At 39.9% G+C, this 19,555-nt stretch overlaps 3 protein-coding genes and 1 non-coding gene across 6 annotated transcripts in view; 1 reads left to right on the top strand and 3 right to left on the bottom strand.

Moving 5' to 3' along the window:
• Positions 1-8,065, bottom strand: part of elf1 (E74-like ETS transcription factor 1) — a 36,797-nt gene extending 28,732 nt beyond the window's left edge. For both annotated transcript variants that reach the window (XM_068585364.1, XM_068585381.1), the window contains exon 1: positions 7,356-8,065. The gene's annotated coding sequence lies outside the window, so the exon portion shown is untranslated. The remainder of the gene's footprint in view (positions 1-7,355) is intronic.
• Positions 8,066-8,318: 253 nt separating this feature from the next.
• On the bottom strand, positions 8,319-8,390 carry trnae-uuc (transfer RNA glutamic acid (anticodon UUC)). The gene has a single exon. It is a non-coding gene; the product is annotated as a tRNA-Glu (tRNA).
• A 668-nt stretch (positions 8,391-9,058) lies between these two features.
• LOC137794921 (ubiquitin-conjugating enzyme E2 A) lies at positions 9,059-12,585 on the top strand. The gene is made up of 6 exons (XM_068592071.1): positions 9,059-9,266; positions 10,412-10,492; positions 10,719-10,744; positions 11,061-11,150; positions 11,269-11,357; positions 11,539-12,585. Exons 1-6 carry the CDS (start codon positions 9,223-9,225, stop codon positions 11,665-11,667), a joined length of 459 nt encoding a protein of 152 aa, XP_068448172.1. The 5' UTR covers positions 9,059-9,222; the 3' UTR covers positions 11,668-12,585.
• A 693-nt stretch (positions 12,586-13,278) lies between these two features.
• On the bottom strand, positions 13,279-17,293 carry LOC137794908 (NF-kappa-B-repressing factor-like). Of its 2 annotated transcripts, none has more exons than XM_068592050.1 (3): positions 16,929-17,293; positions 16,408-16,532; positions 13,279-15,601 (listed from the first exon to the last, which is right to left on the bottom strand). In XM_068592050.1, exons 2-3 carry the CDS (start codon positions 16,496-16,498, stop codon positions 13,335-13,337), a joined length of 2,358 nt encoding a protein of 785 aa, XP_068448151.1. In that variant the 5' UTR covers positions 16,499-16,532; positions 16,929-17,293; the 3' UTR covers positions 13,279-13,334. The 2 variants fall into 2 exon arrangements, with proteins under 2 accessions (XP_068448151.1, XP_068448159.1); XM_068592058.1 differs by lacking the exon at positions 16,929-17,293 and adding an exon at positions 16,674-16,710.
• Between the last annotated feature and the right edge of the window lie 2,262 nt (positions 17,294-19,555).

The raw sequence follows: 19,555 nt of genomic DNA, 5'->3' as shown, positions 1-19,555 counted from the left end.
GTTGACAGATATAACCGTGTTAACTCGAGGGGAACTCGAGGATTTTAGGGCTTTTCTCAGCTTCATATCATAAAATGACAATGTAAGAAATCCACTGACATTAGTTCAGACTCTGGTGATTTCTGGTGACACTTGATTACCTTCATTATTATTTCTTGATCAAGCACATGTCAAATGGATTCATTGTGGATTGAATCTGATATCTTTGTTTAAGGTCTGAAAAACACCAAAGTTATATAGAAACAGTATAATATGAAATAAACTGTCAAGTTTTATTTATATATGACAAAACAACAATTTACTTTACAATCTGTACTGCAGACACTCTATTCTTTGAGTCCTGCACCAGATAAGTAAAAACTCCTCTTTTAACAGGTGAAAGGAGCAACTTCAACAAGCCAGGAGGGATCAGGATGGACAGACATGCAAACACCTCTTTTGTGTTTGAGTTGATGTTTGGGCTAAAAACACACAATGAAACAGTGAAATCACTGTTTTAAAGTTTGGATTGTAAGAGAACACAGTAGTCACACACTTTGGTTTACAGTGTCTCATTTGTGGTGTCAAATCTAAACTAAACTGTAAAGCCTCATGAATGTGAATAATGTGTTATTGTGTTTTTTTTATTGAACACATCAACAACAACAAAACTATTTGCACTTATCCTCTCCAAAAGATTTACAATCTTTCCAATTATCTTCAGCAATGCTGAACGCAAACTCCCCCAGATTTGCACAACAAATCACATCTACACTCTGGGGGGAAGCAATAAAAGTGAAGATGTTTAAATTACTGGTGCTTCATGACATGTCGGTGGGATACAATTAAAATCAGCCTGCGGCGTGTGAGCATAAAAATCTTGTCTAACACAGTGCATTGTATTTTGCTTCATTTCCACAACGGTGGTGTATTAACGCGAGCAAAACATTGTCTTGTTGTGGGATCAGTGCAGAACTGCTTGAACCTGTAGACTCACGGAAAAGACATACCTTTCCTTTGCAGCCTACAAATGAAAAAACTATTATTTTGTGCTAGCTTCCCACAGACAGAGCCCAACCACGACAGGATCAGCCCTAAAAGGCCCCATTTCCTGTGGTATCTCCCCAATAAAGGGCAGAGAGAGCCCAGCAATACTTTACAGCACAAAGCTGCTGTGGTTATGGCCTGTGTCAATGAATTCCCTTTAACCCAAAAGAGGGACATAAGATCGCCATCTAGACAATTGTGTGCTGTTAATCTTTCCGCCTGTCAATCCAAATGTAATTTTGAGTTGCTAGATTCATATTATAGTATTACTTAGTTATTCATCTTACTACGCAAATGTCTGTGATAATAAATGTTATATAAACCAGAATGTTTATTTTTATGGGTCAAAATTTCGCAAACCGAGCCCTCAAATAGAGCACAACTAGTCCTCACTGCAGTTTAAATTTATGCTCCCCAACTTGATTCATGTGACACAATTTTTCTCGGCATGCCCTACAAAGCTGTACCTGACGGATCACTTCACTAAGAACTGCACTCATAAAATACAGATCACTCAGTTCGGAGATATTTTGGAGTTCTATGCGACAAACATCTTGGAACAGTCCTTGGCAGGCTGAGATATGGGAGACTTTGAAGGCCGCACAGAATTATTTGTGTAGCTTGGAGGTCAGAATTGATCCAGAATGCTCGAGCGTGTCTGAACCAAAACTAAGAAAAGAGATCATATTACTTCTGTATTAGCTTCTCTGCACTGGCTGCCAGTAAAATTCCAAACTGAGTTTGAAATCCTTCTCCTCACCTACAAAGCCCTAATTGGCCAGGCAACATCATATCTTAAGGAGCTCATAGTACCATATCACCCCACTAGAGAGATGCACTCACCGAATGCAGAGCTACTTGTGGTTCCTGGAGTCTCACTGGAGCCAGAGCCTTCATTCATCACGCTCCTCTTCAATAGAACCAGCTCCCAGTTTCAGTCCGGGGGGCAGACACACCACATTTAAGAGTAGGCTTACGTCTTTGCTCTTTGATAACGCTTATCATTCGCTGGCTCAGGTGTGCCTCGGTCCAGCCCCTAGATATGCTGCTATAGGCCTAGGGTTAGGGTTAGATTGCCGGGGGACTTCCTAGGATACATTGAGCTCCTCTCTCCTCTTCTCTCTCTCTCCTTCTGGATGAATGACTGTGCCATTAGCGTACATTACTATTGCCACTTCTTCCCTTGAGTTTTTGTGTGCATTCTTGCATGTTTCTATGGCTCGTGGTTATATATGGACCGTGGCCATACCTCCTGCTGTGGCCCTGCTGACACCCACTGCAACCATCATTATTACTATTATTATTACCGATACCAGTACTGTTTTTATCATTGTTATTATTCTACTATATCCACTGCTGTCATTATTATTAAAAGTTGTAATTTCCCCCTTATTATTCTACTTATTACTTTAATGAGTATGTACACGCAACATCTATTGCACTTCTGTCCATCCTGGGAAAGAGATCCCTCCTAGGTTGCTCTCTTTTAGGGTTTCTTCATTTGTCAAATACAGAACAGAGGGGCGAAGGCTTTGAGACGCCAGCTAACGGTACAGGAGGGCACCCCGTAAGAGACACAGAATGTGGTGAACGAGAGGGCAGTGAGGCTGTATAATTAACCCCACTGAGATGGACATAGTATTGCTGTTGGAAAAAAACATATCTGGATTGTAGGGAAAAGATTTAAGGCACTTGTTGTGATTTAATAACTGCCACCACGCCAGCTGGTTGAGGTCAAACTTTCTTGTTGCAACAAGTTTGCTCAAAAAGCTTGACAGCTCATAGCGCTGTGAAAACATCATCATTCTCGGACAGTGACCATCCTAACTCTGACATGATTAATTGTGCTGACTGAGTCTGGCTGTAGTACATACAGACCTGACAAAGAGCAGTGTAGGTGCACGGCTATAAAGCCAATGCATTCAGTGTGCAGCAGCTCATCCAACTGTATGCGAGTAATTCAGTAGCAGTTCGGAGAACAACGCTCAAACCACAGGCCTTCAGCAGATAATAGTCATGTGGTATTGAATACGTGCAAGCTGAGCAACTATTTGTTCCCTTCTGTTTAGTAGAATAATGTAGCTTGAGATTGTATACCATCAGAATGGAAGCTTAAAGACAGGAAGTATCACATCATTAAAAATCAAAAAAATGTAATCAAATGTCAAACGCTCCTTTGCCGTTTGAGTGTTTATGTTGGCAATTATTTGAAATTAAAAGACTGGGAAGAGATGAATGGATTTTCGGACCAGATTTAAACTTAACTGTGTCTTAACTGTGCTGCCTGGAAACAGTGCAGATGAGACGTACACGGGCTGTTGAACAGATTGGCAGGGGCTAGCTGTTGTATTCACATTACGTCTCCTGCTGCTGATACACACATACAGACTGCAAGTCATTTATTATTAAATACGGAGAGCAGGCCAACAATCCAGGTCATCCACATCACACCTCTGTGGGCTGTAAAAGCTACCTGTAGTCAGATACTGGGAGAAAGCATTCATTGTTGCGCAACGTCACTGAACCACATAACTGCTGTTTCTCATACAGACGTCTTATCGTAAACAATCGCTGAGGTTTTGAAAAGGCCATCTGTGTCACACCAACTAATTCAGGGCCAAGAGCATGGCTGCTTCAGTGAGCGCCAACAGCCAGCAGCTTTTCACCCGAGAGCTCTAGTTTATCTCAAGCTCATTATTAATAAAATGCCATGAGGCCCTAAGAGCATATTGCTCTGTCACTCAGGGCCTAGATTATAATACCCATTGGCTGCACGCAGTTAAATAATTTAACCAGCCTGAGGACTGCCTGTCACTTTGAAATTAACCCAAAAGGGGGAAAAAAATAAAATAAAGAATAACTGACAGTAAAAACAGACACTCGCCTTCCAGCAGATATGATGAGCTGCCTGAGCTCACTGCAAATTCTGTCAACTCTGTCTTTGCTTGCGTTAGTCACATTTGTTGAAAGAGTTTGTTGAAAGTTGAATGAGGAAAGATCCTTTGGCTTCTTCGAGCAAAGCTCGCACTTTGAATCCAAGCACAACTGGCTGAGCTGACTCATGAAAGGCCTCTGTGAACCACTCACTGCTACCTCATTAGCTCCAAGAGACATGAGAAATGACAGGGTGAAATATCATTATGCTCCAAAGTTGCAGGTTGAGCCAGTTTCTATTTTTGTTCGGAGCTACTTTGTGTGGTCAAACTACAGTAAGGTAGAACACATTTCTCCCTAATGTAATTACACATACATCAGGGATACAGCCCACTACACTGTGTGCTTGGTCCTCAGCGGGAGTCGTAAAAATATCTAAGTAATGTGGTTAACTAATCTGATGATGTCACCATGCTGCCAGAGTGGGCACGTTATACTCTGATTCATCATATAGTCATTTTTCCTGCAGACAAAGTATATTGCGGCTTAGGGGTTCTCTTACTTTCCTTGGTATCTGGAGGAACATAATCTAATGTGAAATACATCATCTCTCTGCAACAATAAGCGTACTTCCCAAAATTTAAGTAAAACTATTCACACTTTTTGAAGAATATTACACTATTCTCATTTAATTATCACCACAAACTTGACTGCTGAATAAATAAATACTCAACATTATTGAAACCAGTATTGTGTATAGTTTTTAAACTCCTGAATCTGATTGGTTAAGAAAAAAACAACTAAACTATAATACTTAAAGCACAAAATCACATTGTCCTCTTTTTGCATGCTAAAAATAGCGTGACTGGAACACTGCACTACATCATGACAATGCTGAAATTCATGGAGAAACTCTTGTCCAAGTCACATGCTTGTGAGACCGACAGCATGAGAGCTGAATGAGGTGACAGGTGGAATTTCCCTCGACTCTCCTTTCTCTCTGACGTCAGGTCCAGTGGCAGCGGTTCACTGCTGCAATCAAACATGTCCGACAAGGTGATATTCAGGTGTCAAGAGTCTGAGGTTGTGAAACAGCAGTGTACAATTATGGAACTCTGCAAACAGCAGTTCCCCTGTGAGCCCTCAACAGAAAGCAGGCCAACATGAGGTATGTTTTCTGCACATAGAAAGGGGGAAGTTCTACAGTTTTATTTCTCTTTTCACAAGTCGGTTCCTGCATTTCTGCAAGTCATTTGAGGTGTCAGCCATCTCGTATGATTGTTTGTTTAGTCGAAGCATAAGAACATTGCCATCTTGTGGTTATTCTTGAGCCACCAAGTTACATCTAATGTCACTGCTCACAGCTGGCTTGAGAAAATGTTTTTCTCTCATTTTAGCAAGCAAGTACACTTTAATTGCAGCAGCATGTGTGGACACCTATAACTACATTTCTGGGTTAAACAATGTCCCAATAGTTCCTGAGTACTAGTAGTAGTTCCTGAATATATCTGAACACAGTTGCAGGGGGGTAAACCTGTTTTTTAAAGATGACCACATACGCCAACTTGCAAAACATTGCCAGTCTCCTGCAAGACCACGCTGAAAGCTTCTGTGAAACTGCAGTGCTGCTTTCTAAATAGGATAAAAGCTCAGATCTTCTTTTTGTGTAGCCAAATCAATATCCAGCAACCCATTAAGGCCGTCGGGTACGTCTTGGGCAATAAGAAGTGTCTAATGTCTGAGGAGCTCCTCGTCACTGGAGAGAGAACAGCACAGGAAGACTCTCCATTATTGCCCTTCGTCAGATGGTGACATCACTGTCACAGGATAAGAAGGCTACCGGGAACTGCTTTAACCTCAACCACACAGTCTTCTCAACACACACACACACACACACACACACACACACACACACACACACACACACACACACAAGCTAAAAAAGAAAAAAGAAAACAAGACAACCCTACACTGGAGTATTTTTGGAAAGTCTCGCTCTGGATAATTGATTTCAGGGGAAGTTTCCAGTTATGCACAAGCCTCTCTCTGCCAGTGTTCCCACCATAGGAAGATTGTAAGGGGAAAGCGGGTCGGTGAAGGGTTGGTGGGTCCAGCTGGTCCCGTCTCTAGCGGGACTGACGAGCTCAGGGCTCGTAACTCTTTGCCTCCCTCTGCGTCACAGCCGCCTCCTCTGAAGGGAGCAACTGGAGTCGACCAATGAGATTGTGTTTGTCCGTCCCATGATACAAGCATCTTAACTGAAAAATGTAAACATCTGGCAAACATTTAGACTTGCCACAAAATAGAGTTGATCAACTAGACTATAGAAAAAACCTTTTTGCTGAGAATCTTAGACATACATTTGTAGAAATTGGGAAAAACACAATTTATAGTTGTCCCTCGAGGAAGCTAAATGAGTGTTTCAGTCGCCGTCTCAAAGCAACTCTCTTATTTTAGTCAATTTATTCAGTCTGAGGCCTCTTCATTTGAATGAGTGAAAATGAGGAAATATATGGTAATAATATAAAATTAATAACAATCTCTGAGAGCCCACGTTGCAACCAAGTACTTTACTATAATTAAAGACCTCAAAGAAAATCAAATGGCATTTTAGTGAAAAAACAGACAAACTGAATGATTAGTCTAAATGCTTTCGATCAACCAATGAATTATTGGGTTCAACACTCCTGCTCAAAAAACAATTAACTATAATAAGAGGCCTAATATCTATGCATGTTAAAAAAAATACTCTCATGGGTCTGTAAAAACAGTAGATTACCAAAGTTCAATGTTTTCTAGTAAAGACTACAAATGGCATCAGGGTCACACTTGCAATCTGTCTGACTATGTAAGACAAAACGATAGCTCTCTGTTCATAATAACTAACTCTGAACACAAAAAAAGCACTACAAACTGTATTGACATCACTCTTTATGTCTATATTAAAAATGTGTTGTTATTTGATGTACATTGTTGAGGGGCATCTCTGAAGCACTTAATTGTGCAGGTTTTCATCACACACATACACACACATGCACGCGCTGGCGCACACACACACACACACACACACACACACACACACACACACACACACACACACACACAAACACACATCAGTGCAGTCACATGATGACCAACACAAAGGGGAGACACAGAAATGGAGTAGTATGTATTCCAGATGACAGTAGTATGATCATGAGTTCAGTCATGCTTATTTAGCTGTAGAGGGATCACCTTTTGTGTATTGAGTGAAGGCCAAGTGTAATAAAATACATAAACTGCTACAAAATTCTACAAACTAATATCAGCTTAAAGTCAGTTAACATAGAAAGCACCATGAACAATGAATGTAGTAATCAGGATAGTACACAGGCCTAGTAGACATAGAGATATTAACCCTGCCTTGTTATTTAAAAAGTAAGCAATAAGTATAAAACATACTCGACTGGACTCACCCTGGTAGAAGATGTCATCGCACGTCCTGGCGTCATGCTCACAGTTGGTTTCTATCCTCTGTCCTCGTGAAAACACGCTGTCGTTAAAGGGGAGACAGACAGTACTATAGCTCCATCATCCCACAGTCACCCGTCGACTTTAACATCCTGCTGCGTTCGGGTGCTTTCTGACACAAGGTTGCAGTTTTTCTTCCACAGGGGCTGATGCGTGGGGAATTCCTAACAGTCACATTTTCCTGGGAAATGATTGGCCCGGTAGCAGAGTTTGTCCGACTGTAGCCTCTTAGTAGTACAGAGGAATCAGGAGTGGTGGTTTCAGTTTAGTAATATAGTATCGAGGGACGAGGGTGGATTAAATGGCGTTATGTCAAAACAAAAAAAGTGGTCGCGACATGTCCTATTGCTTAAAATGTAAATAATGATCAATAGATTTGTTTTCTTCCTATAAGGAAATTATTAACATATAATACATTACTGAAATGTAGGTAAACATACAAGAGAATGTTATCTTCGCGACAGCTCGGCAAACCTTAATAAACCGTGACGCGGTCACAGGTGTCACTTTAAAGGCAATTTTCTCAACAGCCAACGCGATTTTAGGTCAAATTAAGTTGCAGACGATAAAAAAAGCGGTTGTAGGCTTCAAGCTTGCGTTGAAGTTTTCTTTTTAGACGAGTTTGTTCCCTCTACCAGACAACGATAAGTGTTAGCACAGGGAGATAAAAGTGCAAATGGGCATCTTCCGGGAAGGTCCAAGCCCTTGTGAGATGAGAGCAATCGAGGATAACTCCTTAACGGGCGGGGTCTAAAGCACCGTAAGATTCCCAGAAAAGGACGAGCAAGAAATGCTATAGCTGTTATGTATCAAATTTAAACACTCACCATTCCTAAATATGAATGTTCTTCTCTGTATTTCGGATATATATACAAGGAATTTCTATTTTAACAATGGACAAAAGTACGTTCCCATACCGGGAGTCGAACCCGGGCCGCCTGGGTGAAAACCAGGAATCCTAACCGCTAGACCATATGGGAAGGATGACATCTTTTCTCGTCTTTTTGTATAGTTAGATAATTGGATATTTGATGAAAGGGAATTCCATGTATTTTAAGTGATCTGATAAACCAACCAGCTGAAGTTGTGACCATGATAGCTACACACTCATCGTGCACTTTTCAATAAAGGCAATCTTGTGTTTGATTATTCGCGTAACAAACGCTTGGGTACTAGGTACCATCTAGTGGTCTTTAACTGTTACTGTTGATTGTAAACAGAATGTCCGCCATAAACAACTTCTGTTGGTAACGGTTACTGGTTATACCCAAAGTAAATAATGAAACATTAATTTAATTGATTGATAAATTTGCAAAGAAACTAATACATATGATGAACAAGGGAGGAATAAAACCTTAAAACCCCACGAATTGTTACAGCGTTCCAACCAAACTAAATATGGGTGCTTAACATATGACGTCATTTCAAATAGACAAACACAAGTCTAGAGAAGGGGGTTCTCCACCGTATACAAATATTTTAGCTAAGTATATTACGACCTGAAACAGGTTCACACTAAAGGATAGCTTTACTAAAAGGTACATATATTAGTTAAACGTTCATCGTGGATTAATTTGGCTATCACAGCTCACCAATTCACAGCCAGTCGGTGAAGATACCCTCATCTTTCTAATTCGAGTGGTAGAGCCCTCAGACTCGCACAGGCAGCCAAATATTTGACAAACTAGCAATGGTTGGCTAGTCGTTAAAAGGAGTTAAAATAACACACCGAGAAAATATATACATATATATTTTCCTGACACATAACCCGTTTACGTTTATGCCACGTATTTAGTTTTCCGCGTACACAGGATGTCAACTCCAGCAAGACGACGTTTAATGAGAGATTTTAAACGGTAAGCGACAGGAAATCATCAGCGAAGTAAGCTAACAGCGTAAGCTAACGTTAGCTTATTAGCGTTAGCCCATAACGGCTCCTGAACTACAACTCCAATAATACAATACACATATAAACACTGGTGAATTATTTGTTGGTGAGGATACATTATGTTAGTTTTGGGGTCGTGTTAACTCGTTAACGGCTGATCATAGATTAACAGGTAACGATGATGGTAACGTTACTGGCAACCAGCGTTGGTGAGTTGCAACGACGGTGTTGTGCAATTCATGGTCACTGATCGCTGTCGTGTGTTTATGTTTTTTATACAATGTAACATAATATTTGTGCCTTCCCGGAAACTGTCAGTGGTTATGTTCATACGTAGTGCGTACGTGTGTGAGGGGGGTCACTCGTCTGTATTTATAACTGGCTACACTGGAGAATGCGGTTCAAGTCGGTGGCCAGATGGCCCTTCACAGGCAGATAAAAGGTTTGGGTAGTGAACGAACACTGTCCAAAAACACGATGATCAAGGGATCTCCGATTCCCGGACCCCCGATAGATCACTATCTAAGTCTGAGGATAAGCAACCAGACAGTCACTGATGATCTGCAGACCCTTCAGCACAATTCGCTGCTGCACATTGTTTCTTATCTACAGTATGTTCCGACTTAACAGAACTGATGGTCACAGACAAAGGCTGAGAGTTAATCCTGGTGTGCCCATTGTCTAAATCAATCAACACAGTATTTCTCTGACGATGTGACTAAAGGACTACGCTTCAATAAACAGTCACCAAGAACTTGGAATGGCCAAGCAGGTATAGGCAGTGTCCATTCTCATTGAGATTGAACGGTACACTATAGACAACTATTTTCCACTTTGCAATCTTACAACAGTATGATTTATATCATTATATTGTCCACTGTCAAAACAGACATTCAAGATTAGTAATTAGCATTCTAATCATGTTTGCATGTGTCTGCTATGAAAAATGTGTAAACTTTCAGCCCTCCTTGAGCATACAATTGCCCACCCAGCCTTAGAAATGGAACATAGGGCCTGTAGTCCTGTTTTCATTTTCAATAGAGCCTTGCTCTCCGCTGATTTATCTTCCATTTGTTTTGCTTTTTTGATATCATATCTTATTTACTCTGATAGACTGCAAGAGGATCCTCCAGCTGGAGTTAGTGGGGCACCATCAGAGAACAATATCATGGTATGGAATGCTGTCATTTTTGGGTAAGTTAAGTTCATTTGTTAAGCCTTACTACAATAATTTTAATAATCAGTTGATTTGTAGAATTTGTCACTTATTGTTTTTGGACACAAATATGTGATAATAATGTAGTTTGTTAACAGATTTTGTCAGTATTTAAAACTCAAGTATGAAAAGTGAATTGGATGTTTTCATTTTTGAAAGTGATGATCGACCGTTTTTGTTGTTGTTGTTTTTTACCTCTTTTAGACCTGAGGGTACACCTTTTGAAGATGGTAAGTCCTCATGAAGCTCTTTACATTCAAATAAAATGCATTTCGAACCCCCGTTCTGACATTACTCATTAATATTCCCGAGGACCCTGTCATTGGACTTGGGAGGTTAAATTACATTGATTGGTATTGTAATGAGTAGATTTTAGATGATGCCTTGAGTTTTATATCAAAATCACCAGATCTAGATCAAAATGATACATGCATTTTCTAGTTGGCTAGATTACTGTAATGCACTGTAACACTTATTGTTCGTACTATAAACTGTTAGTATTTAATGTATCTCAATTAACACAATGTTGTTTCTTCTTACTTTCAGGAACCTTCAAACTTACCATTGAATTCACAGAGGAATATCCAAATAAACCACCAACAGTGCGATTTGTTTCAAAAATGTTTCATCCAAATGGTATGTTAGTAATATATAGCACAATTTAAATTTCAGACATTACATTTTGTTACACATATTTTGTATGTCATAAAAATATATACGTGATATATTTACATTATATGTGCTCCTTTTGTAGTGTATGCCGACGGCAGCATATGCTTAGATATACTTCAGAATCGTTGGAGTCCAACATATGATGTCTCTTCAATCTTAACTTCAATACAGGTAATCTAACATTCCTTTGTGTATACAAACACATTGTGTGCCAATGCAAATTAGGATTAATTAAAGTGACAAAGCGAAATAATACCCACATACTTTTTGAAAACAAGCACAAGTGATTTCTAAGTTAAGTGTGTTATGTCATGGAGCTTAATTTGAAACATTTTTTGTTCTGTATTTCAAGTCATTACTGGATGAGCCAAACCCAAACAGTCCAGCCAACAGCCAAGCAGCCCAGCTGTACCAGGAAAACAAGCGGGAGTACGAGAAGAGGGTTTCTGCTATTGTTGAACAGAGTTGGCGTGACTGTTGACCCCCATCACTCGAGTATGAACAGTGTCCGGCCCAGAATCAAGAAACCACTGATCAAGAAAACAGCTGATCTCACAGAAATAAAATGACACATTTTAAAATCCTTCTCAGTATATTTGTCCCATAACTGTTGCTAAGTTTGTATGCTGTTGTGTTGTGGCATTCATTCATTCATGCCAAATGCTATTGTTGGGCTATAGCGTATGTTTGTTCAAAGTAAATGTAGCTCGTTATATCTGGGTTACTTGCTATATGCACCACCTCTTTTCTTAAAAAAAAAAAAGGCAATAGCCAGTCTGTCACTTTACTATCCGTTTATTTTTTTACATGAAGTAGACTGTTTGGATGACACAGTGACAGTTAATTAGATGTACTTGCTGTGTGGTTTGCTGTGTAGATACCAACAGTACATATTTACAAAAAAACAGCTGTTCATGGGTATTCCTCCTGTTTCAGTGGCCTCACTTATTTAGGTTTTATTTCCATCTGTCCTTTGAATGCCTTTCAGAGGGATAGAAATTTAACCTGACATGGATATCCAACCCTCTAACAAGTTGTCAGCTCAACAGATGCCTTTGGGGGTCATTTTTTATCTCAACTGTTCTTGTGAAGCCATGCCTTTGGAGTTTAAAAAACGTTCTAGATATTGGTGAATATATAGATATGTCCCTCTTCAACACAGAAACAAGATATTTAGTTCCCTTTGCGGGTGCTTAACTTTGTTTCATGCACAGAGTTTCATAATGCTGACATTTAAAGGCTGTGTGAGAACATTTCTATGCTATTTTACAATCTTACAAATCAGCTGACAATACTGTTTAAGAACAGGAAGGTGTCAGTTTTCAGATTATAAAACTTTGCACTGGTAACCCATGTAACAAACTGTACATTTTCTTGTAAATAAAATGAATATACATCAGTTGTCTGTTACTTTTTAACTCAATACAAAAATATCCATCTGATGTCATCAGTTTAAATTTATTCAGGTGTTACAGCTGTGAAAACAAGCAGACAAGTCAACTGTACTCACATAAACACATCTGACATTTAACAAAGATCACAGCTTACAATTTCCATGTGAAGATTTTCTGATTATGGATGCAGCTTGTATTTGTATTATGAGCTCCAGGTGTGGAAAGAGCAGACAGCATTGCTGGTAGAGAGAGATGTAGCACTACATTGAGACTGATATGAGCATCGCGCTACAGTTTGATGCCCCATGAGGCAACTATCAACAATGTTTAATAACAAGCAGTGAAAAATTGCATTTTCTGCAAAGTTCCTTAAATAGCCACAAAACGAAAAGTGGATTTTGGTAACAAAGAACCAATTATTTGTATTTTTAAAATAACCATTTTAATTCCTAAAGTAAGGACATACCACCACAAATTATTGAAGCTTGTGCAAAAGTTAAACAAATAGACGCGGAATGGCAGGAGACAAAAAACAAAAAAAGACAAATCACTTATTCTAAAGCCCCTGCTAAAGCTAAAGTACAATTCATGGCAAAGGAATGCAGAAACCACAGGTGATCCCTGAAGGATTCTCTTTTATTCATGTGTGTTTTAGGTTTGTCACATACAAAGATAAACACAGCATTTACGCTTGAAGGTGATTTGTACTGAAGTTTAATGGATGTCCAATGTTTTTTGTTGCCCTGCATGCATGTCAGTGAATGGCCTGAGGTTTCACAAGCTCGTATCGTCCCACCTGTCCCTCCTGTAAAAGCTGACCAATGAGCTGGTCTTTGTGTACTTTGCGACTGACAATGAGGAACCTCTGCCGTCCCTGTCCGTACGACTTGCTTCGCAGGCTGTATTTCTGAGATATCTGGTGGATCTGCTTGCGTTCGTCGTTGGTGAGGTCAGTGGAGAAGCGAAGGTCATCCTGGCGGTCTGAACTGGCGTAGTTACGAATGATGTCCTCAATATCACGCTTGCTGAGCAGGTTTCCGCTTTTGTTTGTCTCCATACCAAAGCCTTCTCTGGAGAACTGCTCCTTCACTTTGATAGGTTCTGCGATCCCTTCCCCGTCTCGACCCAGACCACCTCCTTTCCAGCCCATCTTGCGAAGCAGCTGGTTTCCGATATTGTCTTCCTTAATCTCCTGCTTTATGGCCTCCTCCCCGGAGCGAGCCAGGATTTGGGACCGTGATATGGCGTCACAGTGACCCTCCTTTCTGAGGTTGGATTTGACCACAGCCTGTGTCAGCCTCAAGGTGGTCAAGGCCTCCTTTGCTGCAATGTGCTTCACTATTTTCTTGGGTCCAATTCCTGCTGCTACATATTGCCCTTCCAAATAAACCTCACACCTCCATCGATGATCAGGCAAAACTGTGAACTTGTAGTCAGCAGTCACTTTATTAAACTGCGCTGTGTCATTAATGATACAGATTGCATTGTCAGAGTTTTCCAGAATGACCAACTCACTTAGATGCTTCTTTTTGCCAACCTGTTGACCAAAGCGTCCACCAGAATCTGGTTGATTATTTCCCCTGGAATATTGTGATAGTTGTTGCTGCTGTTGTTGTGGCTGTTGTTGCTGCTGCTGCTGCTGCTGTTGTTGCTGTCGTTGTGCCTGGTTCATCCGAAGTTTCCTCACAGCGTCTTCAGCCGCTAAATGCTTTGAGCTCTTTTTGGTACCTGTTGACTGCGCCACCAGCTCACCCTGCAGGAAAACACTGCAAAGCCAAGCAGTGTTGTTGGGGAGCAGGTCAAACTGATAGTCTACCTTCATCCGATTAAAAGCTGCAGAGTTGTTGAGTATGCAGATGGCGTCGTGGGCATTGTCCATAACCACAAACTCTGTCCAGTGCTTCCGTTGGTCAGGCTCATATTGACCCTTAGAGCTGGGTGTCGGTTTATCCTCTGGGTTTCGGAGTGCAGGTAAAAAGCCAGGGGTTGGGCTGTGCATCTGGCACACAACTATGTCACTGACTACCAAGTGTCTGTATTTGCGTTGCACCACACGAACCTCAACTGTTTTCAGGAAGAGTTTAACAGCCTGCTCAGAGGCCCGGTCCCTTGCTCCATTTTTACTGCCAGAGTATCCGGTGGCAAGGTACACACCCTGACATCTCAATTCACAGGCGTAACCATCGGTTGGTACTTTCCTGTTTTTCGGTAGGTCGGATTGAGGAATGTCCTTCAGGTTGACGTAAATATACTCGGGATTAGTCTTACAGGCCTGAATACTGCGGCTCAACATGAAATTATAGTTTGGCGATTCACTTCCAGTAATGAACATTGGGTCCCTAAATGCAACAGCTAATGCAGACGCTACATTGGAAATCAGCCTTTGCTTCTCATCCAATGTTGGCTGAGTTATAGTAATGGGCTGAGAAGAGGAAACAGACTGAGAAGTGGTGGGACTGCTCCTGCCTGGGCTGTTGTAGACTCTGCTGAATGGCCTGCTTGATGCTGGCCTTTCCAGATGACTGAATCCCAAACCCTGACGTCCTGAATCCCAGCCTCCTGATCTGCTCCCTGCCCCGTATCCATTGTATCTCTGGGGCTGAGAATAGGAATCTGAACCTTGAGAGGAGTGGGATTCATACTTCGCTGAGTAGTCCTGCTCTGTTTTCGCCATAAAGTTTGAACTGGGCAAACGTCCTCCATACCCCAACCCACTTGTACTACCTGAAAAAATCTCTCTGTCTCTGTGGGAACCCCAAGAGTCAGAACTGTGCGATGGCACTCTGTCAAAAGCAGGTCTCAGGGAGGAGGAGCCCTGCGCTCTACTGGTGCCGCCGTAGGTAGATCGTTCAGAGTCCCACTGTCTCGCACCAAACGACTCACTCCTCCTGCGCTCCTTATCGTTTTCCTTCTCATCGGTGCCAGTTCCTCCACTGCTTCCACTACTGACAAAGTGTACAGGCTCGAATCGAGGTCTGGAACCAAATTTTGACATAGGCATTTTCCTCATTGGCTCGTCTCCTGCAATAACATAATACAGGTTAAAAATAATAATAATAAAACTATCCAATTTGTCTTTAATAATAAATAAATCATTAATTAACCAGGGCACAATGTCGGTAATGTCATAAAAGTCCCATGAAACCTGTTTGTAGGTGTGATTTCATTCTTTTCTTCAAACAGGATGTTGTGGCAGAACTCAATGGTCAAGTTTCTGAAGTTGGCAGGTCAAAGACTGTAAAATGGGCACAAATTGTAACTTGTCTCCTTAACTATCCCCATTTACAGGGGAGGAAGATGTGCATTTCAAAGTGTTGTGCTACGCAGATCTGAGCCTTTAACGATAAGTCTGGTCATAGTCTGTATTTTTCTTATTGTCAAGAAATCCCATGAAAAGTGAATAGAACTTTAACAGTAAATAGCTCCTTCTAACACAGAGACTGATGTGCACACATCTTCACAGAGAACATGTTTTAGAGTGTTACATTTTTTATGTTAAGATAACTGCCATATCATCTGCCAAGATGGTGGTGCTGTTTGCATTCCTCCTGAAGCAAATTTAAAGCACAATAAACTTCCTGTGTGCCATGTGCACTGTGTGTGTGAGGGGAATATATATATATATATATATATATATATATATATATATATATATATATATATATATATACACACACACACACACACACACACATATATACACACATATATACAGACACATATACATACACACACACATTTTGGGGATATTTGGATATTAAGATGTGAACAGTAAACTATAAAACAGCAAATAACGAAAAGACGATACCACATAGATCAACACTCACTGCCATCAGAAGAAGTAGGTCTCTTTTTTGCTTCAGAACTAGGACTTGGGTCAAAGGAGGGCATTTCGCCAGTGTCAGTCCTTTCTGCCATCACCAGCACCGTCCAAATCAAATCCAGGCCATACCTGTTTTTGAAGCAAAATATGTTATTACATGAATGAACGAAATATTAAAAACAACACACACACACACACTATCTAGACGTAGAGTTAAGACGCCATGCTGTCTCTGAAGGCTCAAAACATCCCGTAGAAATCAAACATCACCTGCTAGCAGCATGCGGGGACTAAAACACAAACTATCGATACGTGCCTGGCCAAAAAACAAATTCGAATAATAATAGAAATAAAGTGCAAGTTACGATTAACGGAGGGAAATGCATATGCATTTGGCACCAAAACAAGGCCCTGACAGAATGACGCAGTAGGCCGACAGAGTTCCTTTCTGACAAGCAAACGTGTATGAAAAAAATACACACATCAACATTTAAATGTGACACGTATTAGGCGGCACATTACTACCTTAAGGTGTAGCCTTTGGTCCGATTTGTACTTCTGTCCCTCGGCTGAGGAAGAGACGATGCATGTATTCGTGTTTAGCTCGCGAGCTAACACGGGCTCCCCCGGTGGAGACTGCTAGCTTCAGCCAGCTGGCTGCTAGCCTCGAGCTAACCGGGCTGCACTTCAGCAGCAGCAACCTGCTCATATAGTTTTATATCAGATTCAGAAACCAACATGTACGCATGTGTCCTCTGAGTATAGCATCCGAGACGGTCGGATTGAAATGATGCGTAAAACCTCCTGGGAGCTTAAGACACCCATTGAGCTAGCTAGCTAGCAGAAAGCCTCCATTTTCTGGTCCAGCTACAGTAAAAAAAACATGGCGTCTGTCAGCGCACTGACCCAGAATGCTTTGCTGCCGGACAGTTCGTGCACGCCGGGTTACTGTAAATTCACGCCAGAGAATATATAATGTAACCATATTGTAGTATTTACTGACAAATAAAATAAGGTAAGACTCCTTTAAAATGTGCACAGGTATTACTCAGCTAATCATTATTATCCAGTTGAGGTAATACATTGATGTAAATTGTTAATTCTGTGAGTACTCCCAGGAATACTAAAAGGCTATGGAAGGACTTGAGTAGATTTAATATTGATAATATTGACTCTGATTTCACTTCATGCCAAGAGAAGGTTTGGTTTGGTTTGAATTAATGTAATGGCAATGGAATTAGGAAATATTTGATATGGTGTACCTAATCTTTGTATTGGCAAAATATCATGTTCACAAATCAACTTGTGTAACTCAAAACCCTTTTTATTTTGTTTGGGAATGAAACCAAGTGATTTCCTTCAGAAACAAAGGCTATGACAATGAATTTGTGCACATCATTTAGTTTAACTACTATATTTGTATAGAATGAATAATTTCTTCTGGCTGTGGATACTGGGCCATGAAATTCTGGTTGTTGTAGCACATTTTATTATGATTGGTTAATGTAAAATATGACCTCTGTTTTCTATTTTCTATAATTATTTTCACATAAACAAACAATAACAACATCAACAATGGTTGTCTCAGTAGCTAGAGAAACCAGCCCCTCCTACAAATCTCTACCTCAATGTATTTTTACACATGTTCTTGCTTCATTTTTGTACTTTGCTTCATTAATAATCTGCTCCTCCTCACGTTGCCCACATAATTTTATTTTTAAATCAAATTTTCCTCTTTGCTGGTAATGTTCTGCCAATGAGTGAAAAGAAGTACCAAGTGCAGAATCCGGCGTCAAATTCCATGTATGTGAGAATGTACATAGCCATTAAAGCTGATTCTGATTTTGAAATGCTACCACAGTATACAATTATGTGTTACAAGTAAAAGTACCACAGTATTTCCCCCTGAAATATAGTGAAGTTTCATTGCAATTTCTAAAGTACACAAACTTTAAAATTGACTTAAAACAGCACTAGTGGAAATGCACTTATTGCATTTCACCATGCACTTTCTTAAACTGTGACATGTATTTTATACCAGTTATATGCCTCAGAATAATTAACCCAATAATTATATATTAGGTGAGAAGGTGTCATGCACTGCATTTGTACTTTGCACCCTGAGTTTTGAAATGCTACCTTAATATCAGGCATTCAAAAATGTTTCATGAGGAATGTATTTTTTTTTCTTCACAATCTCTCTTTTATTTCCCTCAAGTCAATTTAATTGTTCTATATATTAATACTTTATATCAATACTATGTGTTATATCAGGGGACTTATTGTCTAAATGAAGTTAAAATACAATACATTTTTTTAAAAAGATTCTTTACAATTTAACTGCTGAAAATGGAGGTGTCTTACAGTTGTAATACTCATATACAGTTGTAAGTACTGATTACAGGTCATATTAGCAGAGTTTCACAGCCCACAAAAACTATAATTGTAAACATGAGGTAACATTAGTGTCCAATTCTGTAAATAAAAGTCAAAAGCTTTATATGTTTGGATACCTTTTTTTATTGAAAATGTACATCAATGGAATCAAACTAGATTAAGATATTTAATTATTTGTAGTGTGGGAGAGTCTTTAACTACAAGAGGTGATGACTGATACTAGAAAAATGTATGGCATTTTCTGACACCAAAATGTTACTTTACACTCAGATTCACGTCCAAAGGTCATAGGTAATAAACCACAAGTCTCCACTTCAATACACAAAATATATCCTTATAAATTATACAAATGCATGAGTATCTTTTTAATACTCATTTCTGGGACTCAGTTCAACTCCATCTTACACTAATATTTGGAAAAAAAGGGAGCTGAAATGATAGGACAGAGCAAATATACATTAATAATATGCACCATTTGAAAAAACAGCAATGAAGTTGAAATAGATTGCAAAACTGAATTATTAAGGGATAAAAACAAGCAGGTCAAAGATCAAAGAGGTAATCAACTAAAAAGATGCATGCAAAAAATAAAGAATAGGCTGGTGAATATTAAAGCACAATGTGTAATAAAAAGGCCATTACATGTGACCTCCATGGTATTCAGCAGTGACTTGTAAACATGGGCAGCATCAAATGAAGTGGTAAGAAGGAATATTGCTTTGGCTTTTGCATTAACTCAATGATAGTGTTCAGAA

The sequence above is a fragment of the Clinocottus analis genome, unplaced genomic scaffold, assembly GCF_023055335.1.
Source record: "Clinocottus analis isolate CAN_PGR_092001 unplaced genomic scaffold, fCliAna1.0.p SCAF_10, whole genome shotgun sequence".
Classification (NCBI taxonomy): domain Eukaryota; kingdom Metazoa; phylum Chordata; class Actinopteri; order Perciformes; family Cottidae; genus Clinocottus; species Clinocottus analis.
The sequence above is the reverse complement of the archived record's forward strand: the minus strand, read 5'-3'. Positions and strand labels throughout refer to the sequence as shown.